The sequence below is a fragment of the Convolutriloba macropyga genome, chromosome 8 (assembly GCF_964194025.1).
Source record: "Convolutriloba macropyga chromosome 8, txConMacr16.3, whole genome shotgun sequence".
Taxonomy (NCBI): Eukaryota; Metazoa; Xenacoelomorpha; order Acoela; family Convolutidae; genus Convolutriloba; species Convolutriloba macropyga.
Window position 1 is genome coordinate 22,620,019 of NC_134475.1, and position 13,036 is coordinate 22,633,054.

The 13,036-nt window shown below is 33.8% G+C and overlaps 1 protein-coding gene across 3 annotated transcripts in view; it reads left to right on the forward strand.

The window, feature by feature from the left end:
• The window catches only part of LOC142344589 (double-stranded RNA-specific editase Adar-like), a 96,286-nt gene that overhangs the window by 65,264 nt on the left and 17,986 nt on the right, over window positions 1–13,036 (forward strand). For all 3 annotated transcript variants that reach the window (XM_075396379.1, XM_075396380.1, XM_075396381.1), the window contains one exon: window positions 4,666–4,819. In XM_075396379.1, coding sequence (XP_075252494.1) covers window positions 4,666–4,819 — 154 coding nt within the window. The remainder of the gene's footprint in view (window positions 1–4,665; window positions 4,820–13,036) is intronic.

Sequence of the window (13,036 nt, forward strand, 5' to 3'; positions counted from 1 at the left end):
TGCGTTGCAAGTTCAAATTTGTCGCCAGTTTTGTTAATTTTGAGTTAATTTTTGGCTTTTTTGTGTCTTCTTTTTTGGCTTTTTTTCATGTGTCAAATTTGTCATGTTGAAATTGATCTGTTTTTTTCTTGTTTTATAAAAGGGTACATATGCTACTACAATTTTGGCAGTTTTAGTCCATTTTTTCTCTGTTTTTTGTTTGTGTTTTGGTTTTCATTACTGCAAATAGTCGTTTTGTGAATCATTAAGGATTTAATTTTAATTTTATTGATAATTGATTTTTTGGCGTTAGGTCTTTGAAAGTCAGTAAATTTTTTTCAGTTTTATAAAATCTCGAAAGTTATAATGAAGTGTATCTACTATTGCTATCCTATTTTTTATTTGATTTTCAAAAATCAAGAAGTAATTTTTGTTTGTGTTTCTTACAATGCGTCTATATTCTAAACATTATAGCGGCTCTGACTCCAGTTTTCTCCTAATGGATTGATTTCTGTGATTTATTTGGTTTGCAGTTAATTTCGTTCAGCTTAATGCAACACTGAAAATTCGCTGCAATTCTTTTTCCAAAAACTTTGACTAATTGATTATTCCTGCGAATTTTCTTGCGGCATCGGTTTTGTTTTCAAACAACTTTACGTTGAATTTTGTTCGGTTTCTTTCGTCTTTTCAATGATTTATTTGGTTTTTGTAATAGTATAAACTCATTGTCTATCATATCTCCAATAAAAGACAAGTAGATTTTATTTTTGTCTAAATTGCAGTGATTCCAAATCGATAAATGTATTAGTTGTCTGAATCCCGAATTTAAGTATTCTTTCTTTTGAAAAATTCAGTTGAGTTTCTAAGATTTCTTATCTACTTTATGATTTCAATGTTTTATGGGTACTAGAGATGATTGCAGAGTTACATTTTTCAAAGACAAACATCATTAATTTTTTCATGACAATTTTTACCTTTTTCAGATTTCCGAGCCTATCCTAAGAATTTTGGTCTTTTTTAACGATACCAAATATTTTTAGAAATACGAAATATGGCAGCAATTCTAGTGGTGATAAGCAGTATAAAATTAAGCATTTTCGAAATAAAACCTGTTGAGGTAAAAAGTTGCATTTGCGATTTTTTTGTCGAGCTCTTGTGCTTCCAGTGGCTGCCGGAATTCTTCCAGCAACGTGAGCGAGCAAAGAAACCCGAAGCTCGGGTAGTGAATAAAATTTGAGAAAATTATTCCAGTGATCAAATTTGGAGAGCGGAGAAAAGAAGGAGTTGTTAATTTGTGTATACCTTTTTCTGAAGGAGAGCGAGAAATTAATGAGTAAAAAAATTCGCTAAGTGAATGAAGTATTTGTTCACGTGGTTCTTTTCGCAGCTTTTTTTAGTTTTAAGAATTTATGTTGTCCAACTGGTAATTGTAGATAAAATAAATAACATTCAGCCTGTTTTGATACCTTTTCGAAAAAAACGGGATTTAACGCTAATTCGAAGGTTTTCCAAATATTTTGCTGATTTTTAGCCTACTTTTGCCTGTCATTGTATTGATTTTCTTGATGATTGAATTAGAGCCTCAGGCTTGTATACTCTGTTTACTGCAAAGAAATAAAGTTTGTTTTGCTACAAATTTGTCTCTTTTTGTGAAATTTGACAAAAAAAAGAATTTCACACCATGATTTTCTCTCGTTTTCTCTTCTTTTCCTCAAAAATAGAACTGTGTGAGCTTATTTTTGCTTGGCTGATTTTTTGTGGTTAGATTATCAGTTTTCATTATGAAACAGCGTTTTGTGTTTGTATCTGTACTTGTACTACATGAAAAATATTGAATTTTCCTAAGTTTTTCATGTTAATTTGTTCTGGCAAAATATTTTTGCTTGACATAAGATTGTTGTTTTCTCTGCATTGATGCGTTCTGCAATAGGATTTTCGCTGTTTGAAATGCAGGTTTTTTTGGTATACGACTTCGAGTCGTTCCCGGAATTCTTCGGGCAATTTTTTTATTTCGTCGTTCGATTTTGTTATTAAGATTTTGTTACGACCATATGACGTGACAATCACTTCAAATCTTTTTCTTCATTCTTTTATGCAATGTCAACTACATTGCTTGTGTGATGTCATTTCTCACTCTTATTGTTGCGAACTTTTGTTCATTCGTGTGAATAAGTTTTTAGTCACGCGTGACAAATCACTCTCAAAAATGACTTTTTCACTGAATTTGACTTTTCTTGACTTTAATCCAAAACAATAAGGCCAAGTGAATGTGTGTCACTCTAATTAAATGGTTCTATAGGGGCAGTTAATAAAAGCAGCAATTCTTCATACAGATTCTTAATCAAACTTTAACATCTCATCATTTTATAAAGAGAAAATTTTTTGATCTGCTTTTGTTACTATCTTTCCGAGACTGCCAGCAATCTGCCAGCTAGGTTTTAATCTTTACTTTGTTTTTTAATTACTTTCAAAAATGATGTTTTTACCATTATTTTGTTCTCTTTAAAATTTTGAACGTATAATTTAGCCGATCATGGACCTTGTGTCCAGTATTCCGGCTTAAGGGAACTAAGTCCCTAGGGAAACTAAGAGATATGGTCTAGCGATGGCTTAAAAGTTTTCTGTGTGCATCTTAGCTTGTTTTTAGTTTGTCCCCATTTCTTTTTAGTTTTGTGTTCATAATTTGTAATTAGATAAATCTAGTTCAAATCCGATGTTAACTGTCGCCTTAAAAGGAAACTTTTTGCAAAACACTTAATGAAAAGCTGTGATTTTTTGATAACAATAAAAATTCTAGAGTCATCAAAAGCTGTGTCAAAGAACCCGAATTTTGGTGGCTTATTTTTATTTTTTTAAAAAACAGCGCACGCCGTTTTTAGAGAGCGAACAAAATAAAGTTTAAAAGTGCTCTCCAAATCTCCAAAAAAGCTCTGATAGAATAGTTTCAAAATTTTATCAAAAACAGCAATAGCAATGATTTTCCAAAGTTTGGCAACGCCTACATTATATAGAGAGTGTCGTGGTAGCTTTTAGTCGTTCAGGTATTTTAGGTGACTTTTTCGTTTGATGAGAATCAGTTTTATGTTCTTTTTGTTTCAGAAAAAATACTGAAAAAGTATAATTTTGGACTATTTATGCCCATTTTTGATGTCTTTCTTTTTTGCAGAAGCCGGGACTATTATTGGCCTTCTCTTGTTTTTTTACAAATTAAACAATTTGAATTAATATTAGGGCGCTGTCTTTTTTAATATCTGTGCTCACATTTTCAAGCTTTTTGAAGTCAAACGTGGTTTTTTTGCAACAAGAGTTAAAGACGGTGTTTGAACAAAAGATTGCTTTCTTGGTTGTTTTTTCTGTTTTTTCTTCGTTTACTTACGTGCTGCAATTTAACTTATTTTTTACCGTTTTTTGATGGCTTTTTTTTCTTAATGGTTTTCCCTACCAATTCCTAGTCATTTCTAGGCCTGATTTTTGTTTTGTCAATGGAGATTCTGTCGATTGTAATTCATGACTCATCCTGCTTTGTTTTTTTCATCCTCAATTTGTTTGTTACGACCATATGACGTTACGATCACTTCAAATCTCCTTTTTGTTTTCATTCATTGAATTTCGACTAAATTTTGTGCTTGACGTCTTTTTTCACTCTTATTAGCGAGTTTTTTTCTTTCGCATGGTTACATTTTTATTCGCTTATGATTTTTTCAGTCTTAAAAGTGACTTTCCTCTTTGTCAAAATGAATTTTCTGTCCTTTAGTTCAAATAGATGAGGCCATTTAAGTGTTTGTAACTATGATTGCAGGCTTTTAGAGCAGCTAATAGAAGCAGCAATAATCTATACTTATTCTTAATCAAACTATATATCCATCAATAAATAAAAACAAAAATTACTTTTTCGGTCTGTTTTTTATTACCTTATCGAAACTCGATATCGGCAAAGCTATCTCGACTATTCCCTAGCATACTGTCATCTATTTTTTCGCGTTTTTAAAAGTTCGCTTAATATTTTTTGTGTGCAATTTTTTAGTTCCACATATTTCCGTTCAGACAGGTAGACACCTGTGTTTTTGATGGACCAGTTTTATCTGAGATTAATTAAGTTCTTTTTTTCTTCCTGAGCTTCTGGGTGTTATTCTTTGTTGTGTCTTGGTACGCATTGGTAGTCTCCTTTTGAACACATAACAAGTGTTTTGAGAAAAAATTTTGGGATGTCAGAACTTATATATCACTGTAGACAGCGTTGTAAATAATGTGATCAGATTTTAGTTTTTGTTCTTATAAGCTGCTTTTTCGGTGTAAGTGTTCTTGGTTTTAATTTTATCGAGTCATTTTTGAGTAATAAAATACATAGCCACTCGTTCCATCTGTGCCATTGTTTTGCGCTGAGTTTCAACAGCTGTGGAGTGATAGTCAAATTATATTTGGTCTTTGCCAGGTTTCGTTCAAAAATCCTCGTTCCGCAATTTTGAGTTTTTTTTAAGTTTTCGAAAATCTTTTTATTAGTAATTCGGACTAATTTCAGCGGTTTTGTGGTTGCTAAAGACTCAACTTTAACGCAAATTGTTAACCTGTGGAACCGTTTCGCGGAAGAGAAAGAGTTTAAGTTATCCATTTCAACTCCATTCGCTGAAACTCGTTTCGTTTTAATCCATCTATAGCTAACGACACTATATTCTGCTCTAATTTCAGTTCGAATTCGCCAACCAGATCCAGAAGCTGGTGAAGGACAAGTTTATGGAGCTGACACGGACGAGCAACTACAACAAGTACAAAGTGATAGCAGGCGTTGTGATGACCACCAATGAGGAGTGGGATGATTACAGGCTCATTTCAGTCACCACAGGTCGGTTACAGGTCTCGCGGAGAATCCTATGTTGGATCTATTCTGAGTGTCTTCTCCATCCCGTGAAATTATTTTGCTTTTCATTGCCTGTGAGCAGATTATTTCGGATAACATAAATATTACAGTTACATGCTTATTTGGCTGTAACAGTGATTGTTGTATTGAAGTATATTTTGGAAGTAGGATTAAGCTCATGACATGTTCTAATGAAATTTTGATTAATAGCCGCACAGCGATAGCTGAGGCTATTATTGACCTTCTCTTGGTTTTTTACAATTCAAAGAATTTTTACAATTCAAAGAATTTTAATTGTATTGGGGCGCTGTCTTTTTTTTAAGATCTGTTCACACATTTTCATGATTTTTGAAGTCAAATTGGAGTGGTGATTTTGGTCACGCCGAAACAGGAAATGGAGCGAAAAAGCAAGTGGTTTTGCGGCGTGAATTTTTTTCGCTCTAATTTTAAAGTAGAGTGCGAAAACGGTGTTTGAACAAAAATTTGGTTTCTCGGTAGTGGTTTTTTGTTCACATGCGGCAATTTCACTCTGATTTTTAATAGCCGCCCTCATCTTCTCAGCCGGCTATTATTGCGCTCGTATTTTTTTTTACTTCGTCAAACTTTTTTTCGCTTTACCATTTTGCCGCTTTTTCGACATTTTGCGTGAAATCTTTTTGACTTCTCTAGGCTAGTTTCTCTCTTCTCTCATTCTGCTAAAAGTGAATTTGAACATCAGTTGCTAAGCAAAGCAATTCAAAATGAAAAGAGTCGGTATAAAAAATTGAAGTCAGAAATAGAAACGGGATAAACCCATAAAGCCCAATTTTAGATGCCCGCTATTTGAACGTCGTTCCTATAAGTCTTAGTTACCACCTCTAACTCTCTTAGTGGAGCGAGTTTTTTTGTTGATAGTAGCCCCTGTAGCCTCTCTCTAAGAAACAGAAGTGTGTTCAACTACGAAATGCCATCAAAATAAATCCGACTTAAAAAATATTTTTGTACAAAAATCTTTTTTTTTCAATATATTCTATTCGTTCAATTCCAATCATGCTTATTGTAATCAACGGCGGCTATTTTCCGGCAATCTGCCGGGTATGTTTACTGTTTTTTCGATTTTTTGGATCGGATTTTTTTTGTAAATGGTTTTCCCAATCCATTTATAGTCTGTTCTCGGTCTAGTTTTCTGTTTAGTCAATGAAAATTCTTTGAATTGTACGTCAGGACTTGTCCTGCTATGTTTTTTTATTTCGTCGTCATGATTTTTGTTACGACCATATGACGTCACAGCCACTTTTTGTTCATTCTTTCATGCAATTTCAACTGAATTGCATGCGTGACGTCATTTTTCGCTCTTAGTGGAGCGAGTTTTTTTGTTCATTCGCGTGATTAAATTTTTGGTCACACTTGACTTACCTCACTCTCAAAAATGACTTCCTCACTTTGAAATTGTCTTTTATTTACTTTAATTCAAAGAGATAAGGTCAAATGGGTGTGTGTCACTCTAAATGAAGGTTATTTGAGATCAGCTAATAGAGGCAGCAATAACTTATACAGATTTTTAATCAAAATAAACCAGATCAGCGTTCAATGAAAATACAAATTTCTTTGGTCTGTCTTTTTTACTGTTTTTTTAGACTGCCGATCTACGAATCTATTGCGGCTATTTTCTGGCAATCTGCCAGCTATGTTTATTTTTGTTCAAGATAGTATTTGTCTCGTTATGAATCAAGACGATGTGCAACGGTCGTTAAGGAAAATTATTTCATGAATCATACTGTTTTTATAGCTGTAAGCTGAGCGGAGCTATATTGCGGTGATCTTGGTTTTTACAATTTAAAGAAACGACTCGAAGAGGGGTATTGGAGAAGTATTTTTTACGAAGAGGTGTTTTTTTACGACCCGAAGAGGAGAAATCCTTTTTTAATCAATTTTATTGGAGTGAATTGTGATGCAGGAAATGAGACACGAGAAAAAATTTTGTTAAGAAATATGACAAAAAATGGCGAAAATTGAAACTATTTTTCTCTGATTTTTTTAAGCAGTTTTTCATTTTTCTGTTTTAATACAAGTTTTTTTAGCCTATTATGACTTACCTTTTGTTTTGCGAGCGTCTGGATACCTTATTGGGCAAAAGGAATTTTCTTTGAATTTATGTGCTTTTTGTAGTATTGAAAAATTTATTAACTTTTTCCAGTTTTTTAGTCCAAGTTTGTAAGAGCTTATTTTTTCATGATTTGGCTTCAAGTATTTTTTAAAAAACCTCATAATTGGTTTTAGTAGTACTAGTTGTTTCGATGAAATAAGATAGTTATTTCAGAGATAGTTATTTCGGAATCTCAATTTATGACAAAGTTTGATCTGATGATTTATTATATTTTGACAGATTTGATTTTCTTGTTTTTACTTTTATTTTGTATTATGGTTTTGTTTCAAGATAATCATAAATTAGTGGAAGCTCGTTTTGTCTGATGAGTAGTTGGATGGCGTTTAGGTGGATTTCCACTTCGAGTCGCTTCCGGAGTTCTTCCGACTATGTTTTTCAAGATCTGTTCACATTTTCAAGATTTTTGAAGTCGAATTGGAGTAGTGATTTTGGTCACGCCGAAACATGAAGTGGAGCGAAAAAGCGAATGGTTTTATATTATGAAATTTTTTCTTTCTGATTTTAATTTAGAGTGGGAAAACGGTGTTTGAACAAGAATTCGCTTTCTCGCTAGCGGTTTTTTGTTCAAATGCGGCAATGTCACTTTGATTTTCACTGTTTTTTTATTTTTTCTAAATGGTTTTCCAAATCCCTTCATAGTTCATTGTAGGTCTATTTTTTATTTGAACCAAATTTCCATTTCCCGCTAGTGATTTTTTGTTCAACTGCGGCATTTTGATGTTGATTTTTGTTTTTTAAATTTTTTTGATCTGATATTTTAGAAATGTTTTCCCAATTCACTCATAATCCTTATAATCCTTATTCACTTATATAATGGAGCTCGATAAAATTTTTGGCAAAGAAGCATAGATATTTTAGCCACTGATTTAAGAAGCGCAAAGATAAAGTATCAAAAATTTTTTATGAGAAAATAAATTCTTGTGTTCATTGTTCATTCTCTTTTTTTCTGGTAATATTTAGACTTATGATCATTGATTTCTGTCAACATTTGAGGCAATTCAACAATAAATATTCGTAGTAAACTTAACTCCTGTTGATTGATCTGTATTATATCCAACGGCCAATGAGATTAATGTCTACGAAGTAAATGAATAATGAAAGCTATAGTAATGAAAATTGTCTGACTTTTCATTACTGTTAATTGCGTTTTACTCTTCAGGACTCATCATCTCTCCAAAAGAATGTGTCGCTTAGAGAAACAAAAGCCGATTATCAATCGCCAACTAACGGAATATCCAGGCAGTTTTTTACATTCAAACTTCTGATTACTGCACTGTATTAAGCTTCCAATGCACTAATTGACGCAAAGTAACGCAAATGGTGTTTGACTCAGACGGATATAGTAAAAAGGAGTTCTAAACGACTAAACAGCAAAAAGGGTAGACAATGTTTCGTTGTTTCGTGATAGAAGTGCAATGGGTGGTAGACATCGGTTTTTGCTTTATAGCTGCCGTCATTTTTATAACAGGAACATGTTCCTATGACTCGAGAGGTGAAATACTTTTTCTACAGGTTGGGTTCTATAAGCTGGAGCAAGTCTGTTCATGACTTGAGGTTTGATCATTTGTTTTGGATCATTGACTTCTGTATTAGAACGTTAATGTCTCTTTTGGAACATTGGACTCTAACTGTGGTTTGGGTTCTAATAGATTGTAATTAGGTTCTGCTGGTAATATTCGAGGTAGCAAGGTCATTTTGTGAAATTTTTGCCAATAACAGTATCGCCTCCCTGTTAAAACTACAGACATTCAGCGCGGTCCTTACACTTTCTTTAGTTCTAATAGGCTATCAACTTCGTTATATATTTTCTTGTTTTTACTTTTATTTTGTATTATGGTTTTGTTTCAAGATAATCATAAATTAGTGGAAGCTCGTTTTGTCTGATGAGTAGTTGGATGGCGTTTAGGTGGATTTCCACTTCGAGTCGCTTCCGGAGTTCTTCCGACTATGTTTTTCAAGATCTGTTCACATTTTCAAGATTTTTGAAGTCGAATTGGAGTAGTGATTTTGGTCACGCCGAAACATGAAGTGGAGCGAAAAAGCGAATGGTTTTATATTATGAAATTTTTTCTTTCTGATTTTAATTTAGAGTGGGAAAACGGTGTTTGAACAAGAATTCGCTTTCTCGCTAGCGGTTTTTTGTTCAAATGCGGCAATGTCACTTTGATTTTCACTGTTTTTTTATTTTTTCTAAATGGTTTTCCAAATCCCTTCATAGTTCATTGTAGGTCTATTTTTTATTTGAACCAAATTTCCATTTCCCGCTAGTGATTTTTTGTTCAACTGCGGCATTTTGATGTTGATTTTTGTTTTTTAAATTTTTTTGATCTGATATTTTAGAAATGTTTTCCCAATTCACTCATAATCCTTATAATCCTTATTCACTTATATAATGGAGCTCGATAAAATTTTTGGCAAAGAAGCATAGATATTTTAGCCACTGATTTAAGAAGCGCAAAGATAAAGTATCAAAAATTTTTTATGAGAAAATAAATTCTTGTGTTCATTGTTCATTCTCTTTTTTTCTGGTAATATTTAGACTTATGATCATTGATTTCTGTCAACATTTGAGGCAATTCAACAATAAATATTCGTAGTAAACTTAACTCCTGTTGATTGATCTGTATTATATCCAACGGCCAATGAGATTAATGTCTACGAAGTAAATGAATAATGAAAGCTATAGTAATGAAAATTGTCTGACTTTTCATTACTGTTAATTGCGTTTTACTCTTCAGGACTCATCATCTCTCCAAAAGAATGTGTCGCTTAGAGAAACAAAAGCCGATTATCAATCGCCAACTAACGGAATATCCAGGCAGTTTTTTACATTCAAACTTCTGATTACTGCACTGTATTAAGCTTCCAATGCACTAATTGACGCAAAGTAACGCAAATGGTGTTTGACTCAGACGGATATAGTAAAAAGGAGTTCTAAACGACTAAACAGCAAAAAGGGTAGACAATGTTTCGTTGTTTCGTGATAGAAGTGCAATGGGTGGTAGACATCGGTTTTTGCTTTATAGCTGCCGTCATTTTTATAACAGGAACATGTTCCTATGACTCGAGAGGTGAAATACTTTTTCTACAGGTTGGGTTCTATAAGCTGGAGCAAGTCTGTTCATGACTTGAGGTTTGATCATTTGTTTTGGATCATTGACTTCTGTATTAGAACGTTAATGTCTCTTTTGGAACATTGGACTCTAACTGTGGTTTGGGTTCTAATAGATTGTAATTAGGTTCTGCTGGTAATATTCGAGGTAGCAAGGTCATTTTGTGAAATTTTTGCCAATAACAGTATCGCCTCCCTGTTAAAACTACAGACATTCAGCGCGGTCCTTACACTTTCTTTAGTTCTAATAGGCTATCAACTTCGTTATATATTTTCTTGTTTTTACTTTTATTTTGTATTATGGTTTTGTTTCAAGATAATCATAAATTAGTGGAAGCTCGTTTTGTCTGATGAGTAGTTGGATGGCGTTTAGGTGGATTTCCACTTCGTGTCGCTTCCGGAGTTCTTCCGACTATGTTTTTCAAGATCTGTTCACATTTTCAAGATTTTTGAAGTCGAATTGGAGTAGTGATTTTGGTCACGCCGAAACATGAAGTGGAGCGAAAAAGCGAATGGTTTTATATTATGAAATTTTTTCTTTCTGATTTTAATTTAGAGTGGGAAAACGGTGTTTGAACAAGAATTCGCTTTCTCGCTAGCGGTTTTTTTGTTCACATGCGGCAATGTCACTTTGATTTTCACTGTTTTTTTATTTTTTCTAAATGGTTTTCCAAATCCCTTCATAGTTCATTGTAGGTCTATTTTTTATTTGAACCAAATTTCCATTTCCCGCTAGTGATTTTTTGTTCAACTGCGGCATTTTGATGTTGATTTTTGTTTTTTAAATTTTTTTGATCTGATATTTTAGAAATGTTTTCCCAATTCACTCATAATCCTTATAATCCTTATTCACTTATATAATGGAGCTCGATAAAATTTTTGGCAAAGAAGCATAGATATTTTAGCCACTGATTTAAGAAGCGCAAAGATAAAGTATCAAAAATTTTTTATGAGAAAATAAATTCTTGTGTTCATTGTTCATTCTCTTTTTTTCTGGTAATATTTAGTTTTATGATCATTGATTTCTGTCAACATTTGAGGCAATTCAACAATAAATATTCGTAGTAAACTTAACTCCTGTTGATTGATCTGTATTATATCCAACGGCCAATGAGATTAATGTCTACGAAGTAAATGAATAATGGAAGCTATAGTAATGAAAATTGTCTGACTTTTCATTACTGTTAATTGCGTTTTACTCTTCAGGACTCATCATCTCTCCAAAAGAATGTGTCGCTTAGAGAAACAAAAGCCGATTATCAATCGCCAACTAACGGAATATCCAGGCAGTTTTTTACATTCAAACTTCTGATTATTGCACTGTATTAAGCTTCCAATGCACTAATTGACGCAAAGTAACGCAAATGGTGTTTGACTCAGACGGATATAGTAAAAAGGAGTTCTAAACGACTAAACAGCAAAAAGGGTAGACAATGTTTCGTTGTTTCGTGATAGAAGTGCAATGGGTGGTAGACATCGGTTTTTGCTTTATAGCTGCCGTCATTTTTATAACAGGAACATGTTCCTATGACTCGAGAGGTGAAATAGTTTTTCTACAGGTTGGGTTCTATAAGCTGGAGCAAGTCTGTTCATGACTTGAGGTTTGATCATTTGTTTTGGATCATTGACTTCTGTATTAGAACGTTAATGTCTCTTTTGGAACATTGGACTCTAACTGTGGTTTGGGTTCTAATAGATTGTAATTAGGTTCTGCTGGTAATATTCGAGGTAGCAAGGTCATTTTGTGAAATTTTTGCCAATAACAGTATCGCCTCCCTGTTAAAACTACAGACATTCAGCGCGGTCCTTACACTTTCTTTAGTTCTAATAGGCTATCAACTTCGTTATATATTTTTTCTGTGATATTTATTTAAGTTTGGGATAGTGATTATCTTGCACGATTTTTTGAGTCATTTCCGGTATCCATACAGGCTATGTTTGTAACGAAATTTTTCGAATGACCGGTTTTTTCTTGTGAAGCTGTTTTGGATCTTTTCCGTTTGTGCCCCCAGCTTAGTGGGTGCATATTTTTTGCACCTCTCAGACACACGTGCCATATTTTAACATATTGATTTACTATGTGATGGCACATGCTCTATAACGGGGGTGCATAAAGTACTGGGGGCCGAAACTAAAAAGATCCATTTTATCCTCTACCCCTACCTATAAGATCTATTTCTTTGCCCCCCCCCGCCCAAAAAAAACTACTTACTCCCCGCAACTTCCTCTAACACACCACTTCCGCCCAGCATCACCCGCATTACGCTGGCACCTGTAAAAGTCTGTTTAAGATAAGCTTTTTTATAGTGATTACCTTTCATGACTTCAAGTCGTTTCTGGTATTCTACCGTCAATGTGTTAGCTGACGCAAGTTTGTGCATGACTTGAAGTTTGACTTGTTTGTTTTGGATCATCGACCTCTGTATTAGAACGTTTATTTCTCTTCTAGAACATTGGACTCTAACGGTAGCTTAGGTTCTAATAAATAGTAAATAGGTTCTGCTAGTAATATTTGAGGTCGCGAGGTCATTTTGTAAAATTTTTTGCCAAGAAAAGTACCGCCTCCTTTTTCAAACTACAGACACCCTGCCCACCTTACGGTCCTGACAGTTTCCTTAGTTTTATTAGGCTATCAACTTTTTCGTTATATCTTCTGTGATATTTCTGATTTATTTAAGCTGGGGTTGCTTATATTGCACAACTTTTCGAGCCGTTTCGGGTATCCTACAGGCTGTGCTTGTAATTCGATTTTACGTATGACCGGATTTTTCGGGTTTTTTTCCGTTCGTGACCCCCAGCTTTGTGGGTGCATATTATTTGCACCCTCTAGACATCGTACTGGGGTGGGAAGCACAAACGGAAAAGGTCCATTTTATCCTCCAAGATGGGATCAATGGCTAAAGCCCGGTGGGCATTAAGTGGCTGAGCAGCTTGTTTAGGCCTT